The 17,875-nt window shown below is 45.1% G+C and overlaps 1 protein-coding gene across 1 annotated transcript in view; it reads right to left on the bottom strand.

Annotated features, from left to right (window-relative positions):
• The window catches only part of LOC309808892 (forkhead-associated domain-containing protein 1-like), a gene marked incomplete at both ends in the record, with an annotated part of 97,336 nt that overhangs the window by 32,409 nt on the left and 47,052 nt on the right, over positions 1-17,875 (bottom strand). The window contains 2 exons of the mRNA XM_082629464.1: positions 2,017-2,147; positions 5,814-5,922. Of these exons, the coding sequence (XP_082485590.1) occupies positions 2,017-2,147; positions 5,814-5,922 (240 nt within the window). The remainder of the gene's footprint in view (positions 1-2,016; positions 2,148-5,813; positions 5,923-17,875) is intronic.

The raw sequence follows: 17,875 nt of genomic DNA, 5'->3' as shown, positions 1-17,875 counted from the left end.
CACTGCAGGGGAAATCCAGCTTTGTAGAGTCTGGGGACTTAGGGTGCAGGAATTGGGATGTTTTCACGCTGTGACCAGTGAGGGCGGAGGGGGCTGAGCCAGTGAGCTCAGGTCCATCTTAGGGCTTTTGTGCAGGTTGCATCTCAAAGAAACAACTGCCCCGACTGGTGTGGAGGGGTAAACGGAGCTGTCTTGCCCGAGGGCGGCTTGGCAACAGGCATTAAGGGCATAAGGATGGATGTGCCTTCTTTTGACCCAGCAATTCCCACTTTAGGAATGTACCTTAAGGACAATGACTGGAGAAATAAGTAAATCTGTAGTTTCAAGGATGCTCTTCACAGAATTGTCAGTAACAGTGGAAGAAAAAAAAAAAAAGAGGAAACAACCCAAGTGTTGTTTATAACAGCAGACCACTTTATAACACTGGATACATCCAGGAGAAAGTATGTAGCTTTTAAGACGAATGATAAGAGCGTTGATTTATTAGCACGGGAAAATAGTAAGCATTTAAAAATTTAAAAAATGTGCATAGTATAAATTCACTATAGAATGATTGATTGATTGATTTCTAGGCAATATATAGAAACAAGACTGGAAGAACATACATGAAAATATTAACACTGATTTCTCAAGGTAGCATTTCCTCTCCTCTCTTTTTATTTTTTCTTCTCAATGTCATCTACTTATTTTTCTAAAATTAACACACATGATATATGTCATTAAAAAAAAGGCATCTCAAATGTTCACAAGAGCAGTATCCTTGGTGGTGACGAGCCCTTGTGCTATTGGCCAGCACAGTCTAGAGGAGAAGGGACCTCATTCCAAGGTCAACGAGGAAGGGGAAACGGGGACATAAATCATCCAAATGCACTTCAGGAGGTAGAAGAGCCAAGCAGGTGCTGTCTTTGCAGATTCCTTGTACTTAGCACCAGCTCTGCATCCCCTTCCCGTCCCCAACACACACACACACACACACACACACACACCACATTAAACAGCTATAGCACATGCCTGGGAAGTCACCCTGCTTGGGAGAAACGAATGCAGAGGGCTTGGCCAGGCAGCCGACCTCGGGCAGAGGCAGAAGAGCACAACGAAAACCAGCCTCCCACTTCTTGGAAAACGATTTTGTCATCCCCATTTCACACATGGGGAAATGGAGGCCAAATAAGTTACAATAAAAGAAAGCTCTGGGATGGGACCCTGGTCTGTCTGATCCCAAAGCTCGTGCAGTGCCTTTCACCAGCTCCAAACTGGGTATGGTACTACGTTCCAGGTATTACTTACTGTGCCTTTTCCTTGGAACCTCAAGATCTGTTCTCACCCCAGCCCCATGCAGACCTAGCTATCGGGTAGCCTCTGGGAATCTCTGAGTTGCCACCTGAGATGAAAGCTTTGAGGTTTTACCTTGACTCACAGAAACAGGCACATCATGCAAATACTGAGAAATCTTATCCTATAGAGGCAGGATTCTCAAGTTAGCATTGAAGGCAAGATTTGCAAAGGGTCAAAGTTACATGTAAAAAGCTCTTTGCTTGCCTACCACGTTCATCTTCCCTAGAGACATTCCACACACTAAAGTCTAAGGAAGAAATGAGCGTCTGCGTGTTTGCATCTGGATCTTCAGACGTTCTGCTGTGAAGACAGTTATGAGAACCAGCGGTGCTGGGACCACGATGCAGCCGTGTGGTCATCCGTGCTCACAGGGAGATCGTATTCTGTTTAATGTTAAACTTTGCAATGGCAGTATATGCTCATAGGTGGGTTTGTTGCTGGGATTAAACAAACTCATTTATAATAGGGGTTAGAAAATGTTTGCTGGATGTGAAAATCTATTATGCTTCTTCTGAGCCACATACACACTGTCCTTTGAAAGGCTTCAGAGAAGTTGGCCACCTGCCCAGCAGCTACCCTCCCTGTGTCCTTGGGCACTGGCCTCATCTCACCACCGTGTGTCATGTGACTCCACTGTGTCTGCTTTTCGCAGCTACAATTTGCTGATGACCCGACACTCACTCTGGAGCTGAGGGCTTCGAGCTGGTGATCCTTTTCTTTGTTCTCACTTTTCAGTTGATTCACCTCCTGTTGTAGTTGTTGAACTTGACCATCCTTTACTAACACGTCTCTTTGCAAAGATGACACCATCTCTGTAAAAGAACCAAACCAAACCAAAACAAAAGACTCATGGAGGTCAAAGAGGCAAGAAGGATTCTTGGCAACACCATGGCTCTCAGCCAACGTTCGGACAAGACGTTCCAAACCCGGGCCACCACCGGTGCCCGCCTAGAACTGGGGAGGCTTTTTCCAAGGGTCACAGAGCAGGAATGGGAATGAGAGCAAAGTCCACGGAACAGGGTTTGAGGCTTCAGTGAGAATGAGGGGCAGTCAGCACCAGCGAGAGGAGAAGCCTTTGGGGGCCCCTTGTGGGCACAGGCCAGGCAAAGCCGGGAGGAGAGGCCACACCATGGGCCTGGGGAACAAAGGCCCAGCACAGGGAAGGTCCAGGAATTCTTCTCCAGAGGCCAGGAGACGGGCGTGTGGCAGAGGGAACTGCTGGACACTATTGATGGGGTGGGTGGTTGGTTTCACAGTCCTCTGAGTTTGGACCCCTCTCTACCACTTATTAGCTTGGTGGTCTTGGACAAGCTATTTCACCTCCCACTGTCTGTCCCACACAGAGTTATTGTAAGGGTCAAATGATGCGGTATGTCCCAAGAACACAAAGTGGCTAAATTATGTTTGTTACATGGCGCCTATGATTTTTCTCGGCAGCCAGCTTCCAAAATGGCCCCAATGATCCCTACCACCTAGAATTCATGCCTTGTGTAGCCCCTCCCACCCTGAATAGGGCTGCCATGGGTCACCAATATGATACTCTGGAAATGACGGACTGTTTCCTCTCAGGCTGGGTCATAAAACACACTGTGGCCTCCTCTTTGCTCTCTCTCCAATCATTCACTCTGGGGGAAGCCAACTGCTGTGTCGTGACGACACTCAAGCAGCCCTAGAGAGAAGCATGTGTGCTGAGGGACTAAGGCCTCCAGCCAATAGCCACATGAGCAGCCATTTTGAAGGGGGATCCTCCGGCTCCCCCCGAGGCTTTAGATGACATGACTGATGCCCCAGCCGACATCTTGCCTGCAACTCATGAGAACTAAGTCACCCCCCGCTCAAATTCCTGAACTACAGAAACTGGGGGAGATAATAAATATTGGTTGGGGTTTTATCCATTACATTTTGGGGTAACTTGTTATGCAGCAATAGATAACTACTCCATTACTGTAGTATCATTTTTTTTAACATCTTTATTGGAGTATAATTGCTTTACAATGGTGTGTTAGTTTCTGCTTTATAACCAAGTGAATCAGTTATGCATATACATATCTCCCCATATCTCTTCCCTCTTGCATTGTAGTATCATTTTGAATAAAAGTGGGAAGAAGGGTGCATAAATGCAGTGGTATTGGGTTATCTCCTACGGTTCTTTTCTTAAAAGAACATCAGGCCCAGTTTTAGTGGTAGGTTTCAATCAAGAATGTCTATGAAATAAAGCACAAAATGCTCCAGAATTTCATTTTAAGAATGAGCTTTGCCTCCAGGACACAGTTCAGTTACTTGGAAATCCCTCTGGGGCTTGCCACACTTTGAGTGGGTCCAGCCCATCTCAAGCATTATCCCAACCCAGGTCTGTCCGACTCCCTGATCGGAGAAGGTGGGATCTGAGACAGGCTTGATGCTTGGATGAGGTTTCACTGGCCGACATACGGGAGGAAGGTGAGGACCAGCGAGTTCATCCTTCCATTCCTGGTGCCCAGAACAGCACCTAGCCTGGGGGAGGTGCTCAGAAAATATCTGAGGACATCCCAAGTGAGGGAGGAGAATAAGCAGAGACCTGGGGGCAGCAGGGGGTGGGGCTGGGTGTGATTAAGTTGCAGAGTGAGGCAGAAGAAAAGCACAGATTCATACAGAGATGGGGATTCACGTGCGACTCAATGCTGTGCCTGGCTTCTACAGCAGTGGGTATGTTTCCTGCTACGCGCTGGCTGCCTTCAGAGTGATGTGCCCCTCCGAGGCTCACTGTCTCCTCCCTGTCACCTGCTTCTCTCCCTCCCCTCGTTTGTGAGTGGTCCCATCCTCTTCAGGTCTCTAGGCATGTCAATTTCGGCTTAAAAAACTCCACTGGATTCCCAACACCCTTGGAATAAAAACCCAGACCCCCCGACCCTGCCCAGCCCCACAATCCTCTGTTCACTCCACGCAGCCTCGCTTGCCCTTGGCTTGTCCTTGCCCACCTGAAACAGGTCCTCTCTAAAAGAAGGACATAGCCGTGGAGGATACAGCATAAACTGGTTAGAATCGGCTAGGTCCAAGGGGGCGTAAGATTCGACTTCCAGGGGAACTGGAGCCCCATTACAGGCTCATTGTAATACATGAGCAAAATGACACACGCACCAGCACCAGGACTGTTCCGAGGCTGACCATAAAGGTCAAAAAGTGGGTGGTGGGGCTTCCCTGGTGGCGCGGTGGTTGACAGTCCGCCTGCCGATGCAGGGGACATGGGTTCGTGCCCCGGTCCGGGAAGATCCCACATGCCGTGGAGCGGATGGGCCCGTGAGCCATGGCCACTGAGCCTGCGTGTCCAGAGCCTGTGCTCCGCAACGGGAGAGACCACAACAGCGAGAGGCCCGCGTACAGAAAAAAAAAAAAAAAAAAGTGGGTGTTGGCCCAATTCCTGGAAATCCCCGCCTCTTCCCCAAAATATTAGAGTTGTCCCAATCCTCCCACTCATTAGCCTATAAAATTACCCAGCCCATAAAAACTAACCGCCCCATATTTGGGGGCCTCTAGCCTTCTGAGATGGCCCACACTCTGTCTGTGGAGTGTGTTTCTCTCTAAAGAAATCCACTTCTTACTTTGTCTCTCACTGAATTCTTTCTGCGATGAGACATAAAGAACCTGAGCTTTAGTAAGTCCCGAGACCAGATGCATGATCTCGATTAAAAGATAGTGGGTTCTGACTGGGTTCGAGTCCCAGCCCACGGGTTCAAGTCCCACCTGAGTTCCATGGTTGCACACCCACTAAGCTGGTCCCCCTTGGCCTCCCCCCTTGAAGCGCTGGCCACCACGACACACAGTTTATTTTCTCCACAGCACCACTGCTCTCTGAAGTGGGCTTGTTTATTCATCCATTAACTTTTATTGTCTGTCACCCCCTCCCAAATCTGTGAGTACAGGAATCTGACTGTCTTGCTTGGCTCTCCCTCCCCGGAGCCTGGAACGGGGCCTGACACCTAGAAGGAGCTCAAGAAACATGTGGAAGCAATGAAGGAATCCAGGGAATCAAAGCTCAGTCACAGCTGTGCATTGGCTGCCCCTCTCCCAACCCAAGCCCTTTATCAGGGAACCACCTCTGATCAAATTAGAAAATGGTTTCCTTTGGGCCCAAGTGCACTCGGCTGAAATGGGTGAGACTATGGGTGCCTTAAAGGAGTGACCCCATTTTGTCCATGCTCTAGTTTGCACTCAGGCTGCTTTGTGGAACCACCCAAGCCACAAGGCGACCTGTGTTCTCCCTGGTGGGGCCAGTGCTCAGGAGACCTTGTAGCCAAGAGATACCATTCTCTCAAATATTTACCAGGCCCTGCCCTCGGAACTGGGTGGCAAGAAACCTCCACTGAGGGAGAACTCTAATGCACCGACACGGGTGATCCCTGAGGCTGCACCCATGTCACGGGCACAGGTGCGCTGGTTGACTGGTGATGTCTGCAGGGGGAGGGCAGAAGCTCTGGGGCCTGAATGCAGAAGGGCCTCACCTGACGTGATTGCGGCATCCCTCCTTAAGTTCTCGGCCTCGTGCTTCAGGGAGGTGATTTCCAGGGTCTGGCTCAGCACCTGGTTGTAGCCTTGCTGTAGGGCACTGATCTGTGGAAGGAGGCAACACACAGTCAGAGGGGGTCAGCCAGGCCTGCAGGACACGCCGGTACTTCTCCAACGTTGGGCAAAGAGTCGGGCTAATCTTGGATCGGGGTGTTGGGGAAACCAAGGTTTTCAGTTGTCACTAGTGGAAGGGGCAGGAGGGGCCTGTTCCTTCAGTGACCACCATGTCATCGGTCCTCAAGACACGAACCTTATCTTTGTGGCCACCCAGGGGCTCCGGTGCTGCTGTCTTCCTATGACCTGTGGGTTTTCATCCATAAATAGACCAGCTGTTGGTTCCAGATCATCCAGCACTGACTGGATGCACAGCAAAGTTCAAGAGCTGGGAGCAGGTTATGAAATGAATTCCCTCTAATGAGAATAGAGGGTAGTTTATACCTCACAGAACACTCCAGAGTTTACAGAGCCCGTTCACACATGCTACACTGATACTCGTCACAGCGTTGCTGAAGGCTGACGTTCCCATTAATGTGCCCATTTTGCAAGGGAGCCAGGTTGAGACTCAGAGAGGCGAGGCCCCCTGCTCGGGATCACGCGGCTGGTCAGACGTGGAGTCTGATTCAAACCCAGTCTTTAGTTGCCTGGTTCCTCCTTCCCAGGTGGCTCTAGGAATGAGCGTGAGAAGTTGGAGGCTGTAAAGCATGGCATGGACTCGGGAGCCGGACTGTGGCCTTCAAGTCCTGTCTCTGCCAGTTAACGGGCTTTGTGAGCACAAGGAGGACACCATATTCTGTTTCCTTTTGTTCAGTCTGCACGCGGGGTGATGGTAGTCCCAACCTGATAGGATTGTTAGAAGTATTTTAATAAGTTAACATGTGTACAGGTGCTCAGATCAAGCCTGGCACACGGCACAGGGGGATGAGCTATGACGGTCCTCTCCTCTGACTACCCACGGGGTGTTTTCTTTCTTTTGTTTTGGGTTTATTTTGGTTTTTTTTTGCTGTATGCGGGCCTCTCACAGTTGTGGCCTCTCCCATTGCAGAGCACAGGCTCCGGTCGCGCAGGCTCAGCGACCATGGCTCAGGGGCCCAGCCACTCCGCGGCATGTGGTATCTTTCCGGACCGGGGCACGAACCCGTGTCCCCTGCATCGGCAGGTGGACTCTCGACCACTGCGCCACCAGGGAAGCCCTCACGGTGTGTTTTAGCTTCAACTTCCCTCGTCCGTCTCTGGGGAAGGTAGTTGGTAATCTTTATGTGTGCATTTGTAAGCCTTGCCAGGCTCACTTAAACGCCAGTGTGGTTGTTATTAAGAGGAAATACAGGGGCTTCCCTGGTGACGAGGTGGGTGACAGTCCGCCTGCCGATGCAGGGGACGCGGGTTCGTGACCCAGTCCGGGAAGATCCCACATGCCGCGGTGCGGCTGGGTCTGTGGGCCATGGCCGCCGAGCCTGCGCATCTGGAGCCTGTGCTCCGCAATGGGAGAGGCCACAACAGTGAGAGGCCCGCGTACCGCAAAAAAAAATAATAATAAAAAAATAAAGGAAATACAGGAATCGTGGGTGGGAGCACCACAGGCCAGCTCTATCTATGGCTGCTGTGAGCACCCTCTAAATCCATGGCTCAGAGCCCCCTCAAGGGCGGGCCCCCCTCCAGGGGTCTAGGTCTACACGTGGGGTGCGGAAGGCTCTCCATCAAATGCAACGTTTGTAAGGGCCCGAAAGTAGCTGCCAGGCCTCGGCCTCCACAGAGCAGGTACCCGAGAGGCCGGGAAAGAGAGCTGGGCCCAGAACCCCCTCCCTCTCGGTCTGATGTGGCCAGACTGCTTGTTCTGAGTGGCCCGGACATTCCCACCTCAAGGTGCACTGTGGGCCTTTGCCCTGTGATTTTTCAGATGTCAGGCCTCAGTACTCCCACAGGGACACATTTATTGGGGCATAAATGTCAAGCAATCCGTAGACAGGACAAGAGCTAGCTTGTTTTTTGTTTTTTTTTTTTTTTTTTTTTTGCTGTACGCGGGCTTCTCACTGTTGTGGCCTCTCCCGTTGTGGAGCACAGGCTCCGGAAGTGCAGGCTCAGTGGCCATGGCCCACGGGCCCAGCCACTCCGCAGCATGTGGGATCTTCCCAGACCGGGGCACGAACCTGTGTCCCCTGCATCGGCAGGCGGACTGTCAACCACTGCACCACCAGGGAAGCCCCACTAGCTTGTTTTGATAGATCAAAATGGAAGTGAGAAGGAGAAGGATGCAATTTCTTTTCCTTTTTTAAAAATAAATTTTATTTATTTATTAATTTATTTTTGGCTGCGTTGGGTCTTTGTTGCGGTGCATAGGCTTATTGCGGCACCTTCTCTTGTTGCGGAGCCTGGGCTCTAAGCACACGGGCTTCAGTAGTTGTGGCACGAGCGCTCAGTAGTTGTGGCACACAGGCTTAGATGCTCCACGGCAGGTGGGATCTTCCCGGACCAGGGCTCGATCCCGTGTCCCCTGCAGTGGCAGGCGGATCCCTAACCCCTGTGCCACCAGGGAAGTCCTGGGTGCAATTTCTTTGTTCTCCTAAGGTAAGGTTGCCAGATTTAGGGGAGGAAAAAAGGATGTTCACTTAAAATAGGATTTCAGATAATGAATAATATTTCAGTGCAAATGTGTCCCATGCAATATTTGGGACACACACTACAACGAAATTCTAAAATTCAAATTTAACTGGGTGTCCTTACTTTATCTGGCAACCCCACCCGAAGAGAGTTCCTAAACTTCAGTCATTCATATACCACTTTCACTATTTTTCCCATGTCTCTTGGCTAGTCACACTATAATTTCTTAGCGTTTTTCGTAGAAGCAGCTCCCTTTTTAAACTTAAAAACGTGCATTAAATTAAAAATAACTGTTATAAGAGTAAATAGAGACTCAGTGTCTTAAATAAAAATAATCCCTCCAAAAGAAGAAATACAGGAAATTCCCTGTTTACAATCAGATCAGGTTGCGGGCATCACGCTAAAAAAAAAAAAAAAAAAAAAGATTGGGGGGAGGTGGTGGGCATGCCCAGGTAATGGAGTTCGGGCGTGCTGATATGGCCACCAGATGGCGCTCACAGCCTTTGGTCTTGGTTTGTATCCTTGGAAATCTTGTCATTATTACTCTGGTAGAATTAACAGAACCGTCAAGGTCTCACAAGTTTTCTGACTCGTTTCATACACCATCATGGTTCAGAGTCTAGGACATTTGGGGCAGTTACACTTACTTTTTCCCTGGGGCACCTGAGACATTATTGGGGGGGGGGTCTATGCTAGAAGTTGCGGGGACACAGGCCACTCTGACCCCCACTCTCCCCAAGGCTATACTTTTGCATGTTTGTGCTTTGGAAACTTTGAGTGAAAAAATTCTTTCACATCTTACTTTTCTCTGTTGGGGGTAAATACAACTTTTCCATAAAAGGTCCTTGGAACACTGAAAGTGTTTGTAAGCTCTTCTCAGCTTAATGCTTTTATTTGCATGATACCAGAGATAGAACACACAGAGACAAACTTCCAGAAGGGAAAACATACGTTCCCCTCTAAGACTCCAGTGGTTTTGACAGATTGAAAATATTTCAATCTGAGTGTCAGAGTTTTAGGATTTTGGATTGCTGGAAAACTCCAAAGAGTCTTCAAACCTCTTTGATACTTTTACTATCAAAGTAAATATCCATATTGTTTGTAATGGCATAAATTCCAAGATGTTTAATGTCTGTTAAGCTGTGTAATAAAATGGGCACTGAATCATAAGAAAGTTAAGAGTGCTAGGAGGAGTGATTGTTTCAGGATGATAATTTGGTTTCTAATTAGCACAGGCGTATAAGAGCACATGGAGGTAAGAATTTTCTAGTGATACTGTAGCAGATCGAAGATCTCTGAGAGCAAATCATTATGCACACACCTTCGGGGACCAGGGAAAACACATAAAGTAATCAGAACCATAAATCAACCTGCCATGTGGCTTACACTTCTGGTGGAATGCTCTGCAGGCAGTAGAATAGTTAAGAAACTAAAATGTCAGTGGTTGAAACTCGATTTGAGTTCAAACCGATGGAGCCTCTGGTTCATATATGCCTTGCTATAAAATATTCTTCTTCAGTTATAAGTGAAGCTCCAGTGGTAGGGGAGGCAAGAGCATGATGCATCAGTGTAATTATTTCTAGATAATTTCTTTGTAAAAAAACATTTTTTCCCCCAGATATCGGCAGCCACTTTAAATAATACTCAAATTGGGACCGGCTGATATTCAAAGATATGTGGAAATTATATAATATTCTATGTCAAATATATTTCAATTATTTAAAAAAAGGTATGTGGGGAATTCCCTGGCAGTCCAGTGGTTAGGACTCTGTGCTTCCACTGTTGGAGGCCTGGGTTTGATCCCTGGTCAGGGAACTAAGATCCTGCAAGCCGCGTGGTATGGCCAAAAATAAAAAAGGTATGTGGGAATAATTCAGCCTCATCCATGTACCTGAAAAAGACATGTCATTTTCTCAGGAAAGCTCTGAAATGGGAGAATAACTGAAAGGAATATTTCAGCAAAATTGGGTTCAGTTCAAGAAAAAGATGCTCATTAATGTGTCAGCTACATGTCAAGGTAGCTGTTTGCACTAATAATTCCTACAGGACCTGTTACTTTCATTGTTTTTTCAAAACCAGGTTTGAAGGAGAGTCATTAGTTCATTTAAATATTAGAGCATGTATTTGTTGACTTGTTTTTTCTGTCTCCCTCACTAGAGCGTAACAGGGGGAAGGATCATGTCTGTCTTGTTCTCTGCTGAATTCTCAGAGCCTGGAAGAGGGCATGGCACGGGATAGGCCCCCCAAAATATTTCTTTGGATTAATGGACGGATGGGTGGATGGATGAATAAAGAACAGACAAACAGACACGGTCCTAACAGAGTTCTAGAAGGTTACTGGGCCCAACCTTTGCCTTCATGGAGCTTACAGTTTCCTGCTAGAATCTCCTAGGTTCACCATACACAATCTGTGTCCTTTCTAGAGCACCATTTCTAGGATTGAAACTGTGTACCTAGAATCGGTTACAGAGGGAAAGACAGTAAACAGAGAACAAGAGAACAAAGGCCCCCAAGCATTGACTATGGTTTTTTTTTTCCTCTCTCCTTTTTTAAAATGTTTATTTATTTATATTTTTCTTATTAGTCACCCATTTTATACACATCAGTGTATACATGTAAATCCCAATCTCTCAATTCATCATACCACCACCCCCACCCCCTGCCGCTTTCTCCCCTTGGTGTCCATACGTTTGTTCTCTACATGTGTGTCTCCATTTCTGCTCTGCAAACTGGTTCATCTTTACCATTTTTCTAGGTTCCACATATATGCGTTAATATATGATATTTGTTCTTCTCTTTCTGACTTACTTCACTCTGTATGGCAGTCTCTAGATGCATCCATGTCTCTACAAATGACCCAATTTTGTTCCTTTTTGTGGCTGAGTAATATTCCATTGTATATATGTACCACTTCCTCTTTAACCATTCGTCCGTCGATGGGCATTTAGGTTGCTTCCATGATCTGGCTGTTGTAAATAGTACTGCAATGAACATTGGGGTGCATGTGGCTTTTTGAATTATGGTTTTCTCTGGGTATATGCCCAGTAGTGGGATTGCTGGGTCCTATGGTAATTCTATTTTTAGTTTTTTAAGGAACCTCCATACTGTTCTCCATCGTGGCTGTATCAATTTACATTCCCACCAACAGTGCAAGACGGTCCCCTTTTCTCCACACCTTCTCCAGCATTTGTTGTTTGTAGATTTTCTGATGATGCCCATTCTAACTGGTGTGAGGTGATACCTCATTGCAGTTTTGATTTGCATTTCTCTAATAATTAATGATGTTGAGCAGCTTTTCATGTGCTTCTTGGCCAGCGGTATATCTTCTTTGGAGAAACGTCTATTTAGGTATTCTGCACATTTTTGGATTGGGTTGTTTGTTTTTTTAATATTGAGCTGCATGAGCTCTTTATATATTTTGGATATTAATCATTTGTCAGTTGCTTCCTTTGCAAATATTTTCCCCCAGTCTGAGGGTTGTCTTTTCATCCTGTTTATGGTTTCCTTTGCTGTGCAAAAGCTTTGAAGTTTCATTAGGTCCCATTTGTTTATTTTTGTATTTATCTCCATTACTCTAGGAAGTGGATCAAAAAATATCTTGCTGTGATTTATGTCAAAGAGTGTTCTTCCTATGTTTTCCTCTAAGAATTTTAGAGTGTCTGGTCTTACATTTAGGTCTCTAATCCGTTTTGAGTTTATTTTTGTGTATGGCGTTAGGGAGTGTTCTAATTTCATTCTTTTACATGTAGCTGTCCAGTTTTCCCATCACCACTTATTGAAGAGACTGTTTTTTCTCCACTGTATATCCTTGACTCCTTTGTCATAGATTAGTTGACCATAGGTGTGTGGGTTTATCTCTGGGCTTTCTATTCTGTTCCATTGACCTATATTTCTGTTTTTGTGCCAGTACCATATTGTCTTGATTAGTGTGGCTTTGTAGTATAGGCTGAAGTTAGGGAGTCTGATTCCTCCAGCTCCGTTTTTTTCCCTCAAGACTGCTTTGGCTATTCGGGGTCTTTTGTGTCTCCACACAAATTTTAAGCTTTTCTGTTCTAGTTCTCTAAAAAATGCCATTGGTAATTTGATAGGGATTGCACTGAATCTGTAGATTGCTTTGGGTAGTAGAGTCATTTTCACAATATTGATGCTTCCAATCCAAGAACATGGTATATCTCTCCATCTGTTGCTATCATCTTTAATTGCTTTCATCAGTGTCTTACAGTTTTCTGCATACAGGTCTTTGTCTCCCTAGGTAGGTTTATTCCTAGCTATTGTATTTTTTGGTTGCAGTGGTACATGGGAGTGTTTCCTTAATTTCTCTTTCAGATTTTTCATCATTAGTGTATAGGAATGCAAGAGATTTCTGTGCATTCATTTTGTGTCCTGCAACTTTACCAAGTTCATTGATTAGCTCTAGTAGATTTCTGGTGGCATCTTTAGGATTCTCTCTGTAGAGTATCCTGTCATCTGCAAACAGTGACAGTTTTACTTCTTCTTTTTCAATTTGGATACCTTTTATTGCTTTTTCTTCACTGATTGCTGTGGCTAGGACTTCCAAAACTATGTTGAAGAATAGTAGTGAGAGTGGACATCCTTGTCTTGTTCCTGATCTTAGAGGAAATGCTTTCAGTTTTTCACCATTGAGAATGATGTTTGCTGTGCCTTTGTCATATATGGCCTTTACTATGGTGAAGTAGGTTCCCTCTATGCCCACTTTCTCGAGAGTTTTTATCATAAATCAGAGTTGAATTTTGTCAAAAGCTTTTTCTGCATCCATTGAGATGATCATATGGTTTTTCTTTTTCAATTTGTTAATATGGTGTATCACATTGATTGATTTGCATATATTGAAGAATCCTTGCCTCTTTGGGATAAATCCCACTTGATCATGGTGTATGATCCTTTTAATGTGTTGTTGGATTCTGTTTGCTAGTATTTTGTTGAGGATTTTTGCATCTATATTCATCAGTGATATTGGTCTGTAATTTTCTTTTTTTGTAGTATCTTTGTCTGGTTTTGGTATCAGGGTGATGGTGGCCTCAGAGAATGAGTTTGGGAGTGTTCCTTCCTCTGCAATTTTTTGGAAGAGTTTGAGAAAGATGGGTGTTAGCTCGTCTCTAAATGTTTGATAGCATTCACCTGTGAAGCCTTCTGGTCCTGGACTTCTGTTTGTTGGAAGATTTTTAATCACAGTTTCAATTTCATTACTTGTGATTGGTCTGTTCATATTTTCTATTTCTTCCTGGTTCAGACTTGAAAGGTTATAACTTTTTAAGAATTTGTTCATGTCTTCCAGGTTGTCCATTTTATTGGCATAGAGTTGCTTGTAGTTGTCTCTTAGGATGCTATGTATTTCTGCGGTGTCTGTTGTAACTTCTTTTTCCTTTCTAATTTTATTGATTTGAGTCCTCTCCCTCTTTTTCTTGATGAGTCTGGCTAATGGTTTATCAATTTTGTTTAACTTCTCAAAGAACCAGCTTTTAGTTTTATTGATCTTTGCTATTGGTTTCTTTGTTTCTATTTCATTTATTTCTGCTCTGATCTTTATGATTTCTTTCCTTCTGCTAACTTTGGGTTTTGTTTGTTCTTCTTTCTCTAGTTCCTTTAGGTGTAACGTTAGATTGTTTATTTGAGATTTTTCTTGTTTCTTGAGGTAGGCTTGTATAGCTATGAACTTCCCTCTTAGAACTATGGGATGCTTTTGCTGCATCCCATAGGTTTTGGATCGTCATGTTTTCATTGTCATTTGTCTCAAGGTATTTTTTGATTTCCTCTTTGATTTCTTCAGTGATCTCTTGGTTATTTAGTAACGTAATGTTTAGCCTCTATGTGTTTGTGTTTTTTACAGGTTTTTCCCTGTAATTCATTTCTAATCTCATAGCGTTCTGGTCAGAAAAGATGCTTGATATGATTTTAATTTTCTTAAATTTCCTGAGGCTTGATTTGTGACCCAAAACGTGATCTATCCTGGAAAATGTTCCGTGCGCACTTGAGAAGAAAGTGTAATCTGCTGTTTTAGGATGGAATGTCCTACAAATATCAATTAAATCTATCTGGTCTATTGTGTCATTTAAAGCTTGTGTTTCCTTATTAATTTTCTCTTTGGATGATCTGTCCATTGGTGTAAGTGAGGTGTTCAAGTCCCCCACTATTATTGTGTTACTGTTGATTTCCTCTTTTAGAGCTGTTAGCGATTGCCTTTTGTATTGAGGTGTTCCTATGTTGGGTGCATATATATTTATAATTGTTATATCTTCTTCTTGGATTGATCCCTTGATCATTACGTAGTGTCCTTCCTTGTCTCTTGTAACATTCTTTATTTTAAAGTGTATTTTACCTGATATGAGTATTGCTACTCCAGCTTTCCTTTGATTTCCATTTGCATGGAATATCTTTTTCCATCCCCTCACTTTCAGTCTGTATGTGTCCCTAGGTCTGAAGTGGGTCGCCTGGAGACAGCATATAGATCGGTCTTGTTTTTGTATCCTTTCAGCAACCCTGTGTCTTTTGGTTAGAGCATTTGATCCATTCACATTTAAGGTAATTATCGATATGTATGTTTCTATGACCATTTTCTTAATTGTTTTGGGTTTGTTTTTGTAGGTCCTTTTCTTCTCTTGTGTTTCCCACTTACAGAAGTTCCTTTAACATTTGTTGTAGAGCTGGTTTGGTGGTGCTGAATTCTCTTAGCTTTTGCTTGTCTGTCAAGCTTTTGATTTCTCCATCGAATCTCAATGAGATCCTTGCTGGGTAGAGTAATCTTGGTTGTACGTTCTTCCCTTTCATCACTTTAAGTATATCATGCCACTCCCTTCTGGTTGGTAGAGTTTCTGCTGAGAAATCAGCTGTTAACCTTCTGGGAGTTCCCTTGTATGTTATTTGTCATTTTTCCCTTGCTGCTGTCAATAATTTTTCTTTAATTTTTGCCAAGTTGATTACTATGTGTCTCGGTGTGTTTCTCCTTGGGTTTCTCCTGTATGGGACTCTCTGTGCTTCCTGGACTTGGGTGGCTATTTCCTTTCCGATGTTAGGGAAGTTTTTGACTATAATCTCTTCAATATCTTCTCGGGTCCTTTCTCTCTCTCTTCCCCTTCTGGGACCCGTATAATGTGAACGTTGTTGTGTTTAATGTTGTCCCAGAGGTCTCTTAAGCTGTCTTCATTTCTTTTCATTCTTTTTTCTTTATTCTGTTCCGCAGCAGTGAATTCCACCATTCTGTCTTCCAGGTCACTTATCCGTTCTTTTGCCTCAGTTATTCTATTGATTCCTTCTAGTGTGTTTTTTTTTTTCAGTTATTGTATTGTTCATCTCTGTTTGTTTGTTCTTGAATTCTTCTAGATCTTTGTTAAACATTTCTTGCATCTTCTCGATCTTTGCCTCCATTCTTTTTCTGAGGTCCAGGATCATCTTCACTAACATTATTCTGAATTATTTTTCTGGAAGGTTGCCTATCTCCATTTCATTTAGTTGTTTTCTGGGGTTTTACCTTGTTCTTTCATCTGTTACATAGCCCTCTGCCTTTTCATCTTTTCTGTCTTTCTGTGAATATTGTTTTTGTTCCACAAGCTGCAGGATTGTAGTTCTTCTTGTTGCTGCTGTCTGCCCTCTGGTGGATGAGGCTATCTAAGAGGCTTGTGGAAGTTTCCTGATAGGAGGGACTGGTGGTGGGTAGAGCTGGCTGTGGCATTGGTAGGCAGAGCTCAGTAAAACTTTAATCTGCTTGTCTGCTGATGGGTGGGTCTGGGTTCCCTCCCTGTTAGTTGTTTGGCCTGAAGTGACCCAACACTGGAGCCTACCCGGGCTCTTTGGTGGGTTTAATGGCATAATCTGGGAGGGCTCATGCCAAGGAATACTTCCCAGAACTTCTGCTGCCAGTGTCCTTGTCCCTTGGTGAGCCACAGCTGCCCCCCGCTTCTGCAGGAGACCCACCAACACTAGCAGGTAGGTCTGGTTCAGTCTCCTATGGGGTCACTGCTCCTTCCCCTGGGTCCCAATGCACACACTACTTTGTGTGTGTCCTCCAAGAGTGGAATCGCTCTTTCCCCCAGTCCTGCCAAAGTCCTGCAATCAAATCCCACTAGCCTTCAAAGTCTGAGTCTCTAGGAATTCCTCCTCCCATTGCCGGACCCCCAGGTTGGGAAGCCCGACGTGGGGCTCAGAACCTTCACTCCAGTGGGTGGACTTCTGTGGTATAAGTGTTCTCCAGTTTGTGAGTCACCCACCCAGCAGTGATGGGATTTGATTTCATTGGGATTGCGCCCCTCCTACTGTCTCTTTGCGCCTTCTCCTTTGTCTTTGCATGTGGGGTATCTTTTTTGGTGAGTTCCAGTGTCTTCCTGTCGATGATTGTTCAGCAGTTAGTTGTGATTCCAGTGTTCTCGAAAGAGGGAGTGACAGCATGTCCTTCTACTCCGTCATGTTGAACCAAATCTGACTACGGTTTTAAGCAGAATTATGCACTGAGGCCAAAATTCATCAATTTCCAATTGCTTTTTTATCAACGTTGTTGAGATATAATTTATGTACCAGATCAGTGGCCAATTTTAAAGTAGTTCTTTAAAACTTAAGAAAAAATTTTTTTTTCTTTTGGATTTAGTTTCAGGAGGAAGGAAGTTGACTGGTAAATCCAGACATTCTGGGTGGAGAATTTTTGGTGAAATTCCCTATAAATGAACCAGCAGCTGCCTTCAGGGTTTGATAAAGGCCTCAGTGTTTGGAACACTGTGGGGTTCCTTCTCCCCATCTCCAGCTCTTTCTGGCTGGGTCCGGGTGGGTGTGAGAAGTGGTCACTGAAGCGACACGAGTTGGGTGGAAATGCAAAGTGGGTGTGAAAGCATGAGGTGTACAAGGTGGCAGAGCTGAGCCCAAATCACATCACTGTCTCTCACTTGCTGTGCAAGCTGTAACAAGCTCCTGGGCATCGCTGAGCGTGCCTCAGTCTCCTCATCTGTAGAATGGCATGTGTCAGAAGACTGAGGTTTAAATAGCTAATGAGGGGACTTCCCTCATGGTGCAGTGTTTAAGAATCCCCCTGCCAATGCAGGGGACAGGAGTTCGAGCCCTGGTCCAGGAAGATCCCACATGCTGTGGAGAAACTATGCCCGTGGGCCACAACTACTGAGCCTACACTCTAGAGTCCGTGAGCCACAGCTACTGAAGCCCTCATGCTGCAACTACTGAAGCCCACGTGCCTAGAGCCCATGGTCTGCAGCAAGAGAAGCCACTGCAATGAGAAGCCCATGCACCACAGTGAAGAGTAGACCCTGCTCACTGCAACTAGAGAAAGCCCGTGCACAGCAACGAAGACCCAATGCAGCCATAAATAAATAAATTAAATAAATAAAATAAATAAATAAATAAATAAATAAATAAATAAGCTAATGCACCCAAAGCACCTGCACTG

Source organism: Mesoplodon mirus, assembly GCF_964341445.2.
Source record: "Mesoplodon mirus genome assembly, chromosome: 7".
Lineage (NCBI taxonomy): Eukaryota > Metazoa > Chordata > Mammalia > Artiodactyla > Ziphiidae > Mesoplodon > Mesoplodon mirus.
The sequence above is the reverse complement of the archived record's forward strand: the minus strand, read 5'-3'. Positions and strand labels throughout refer to the sequence as shown.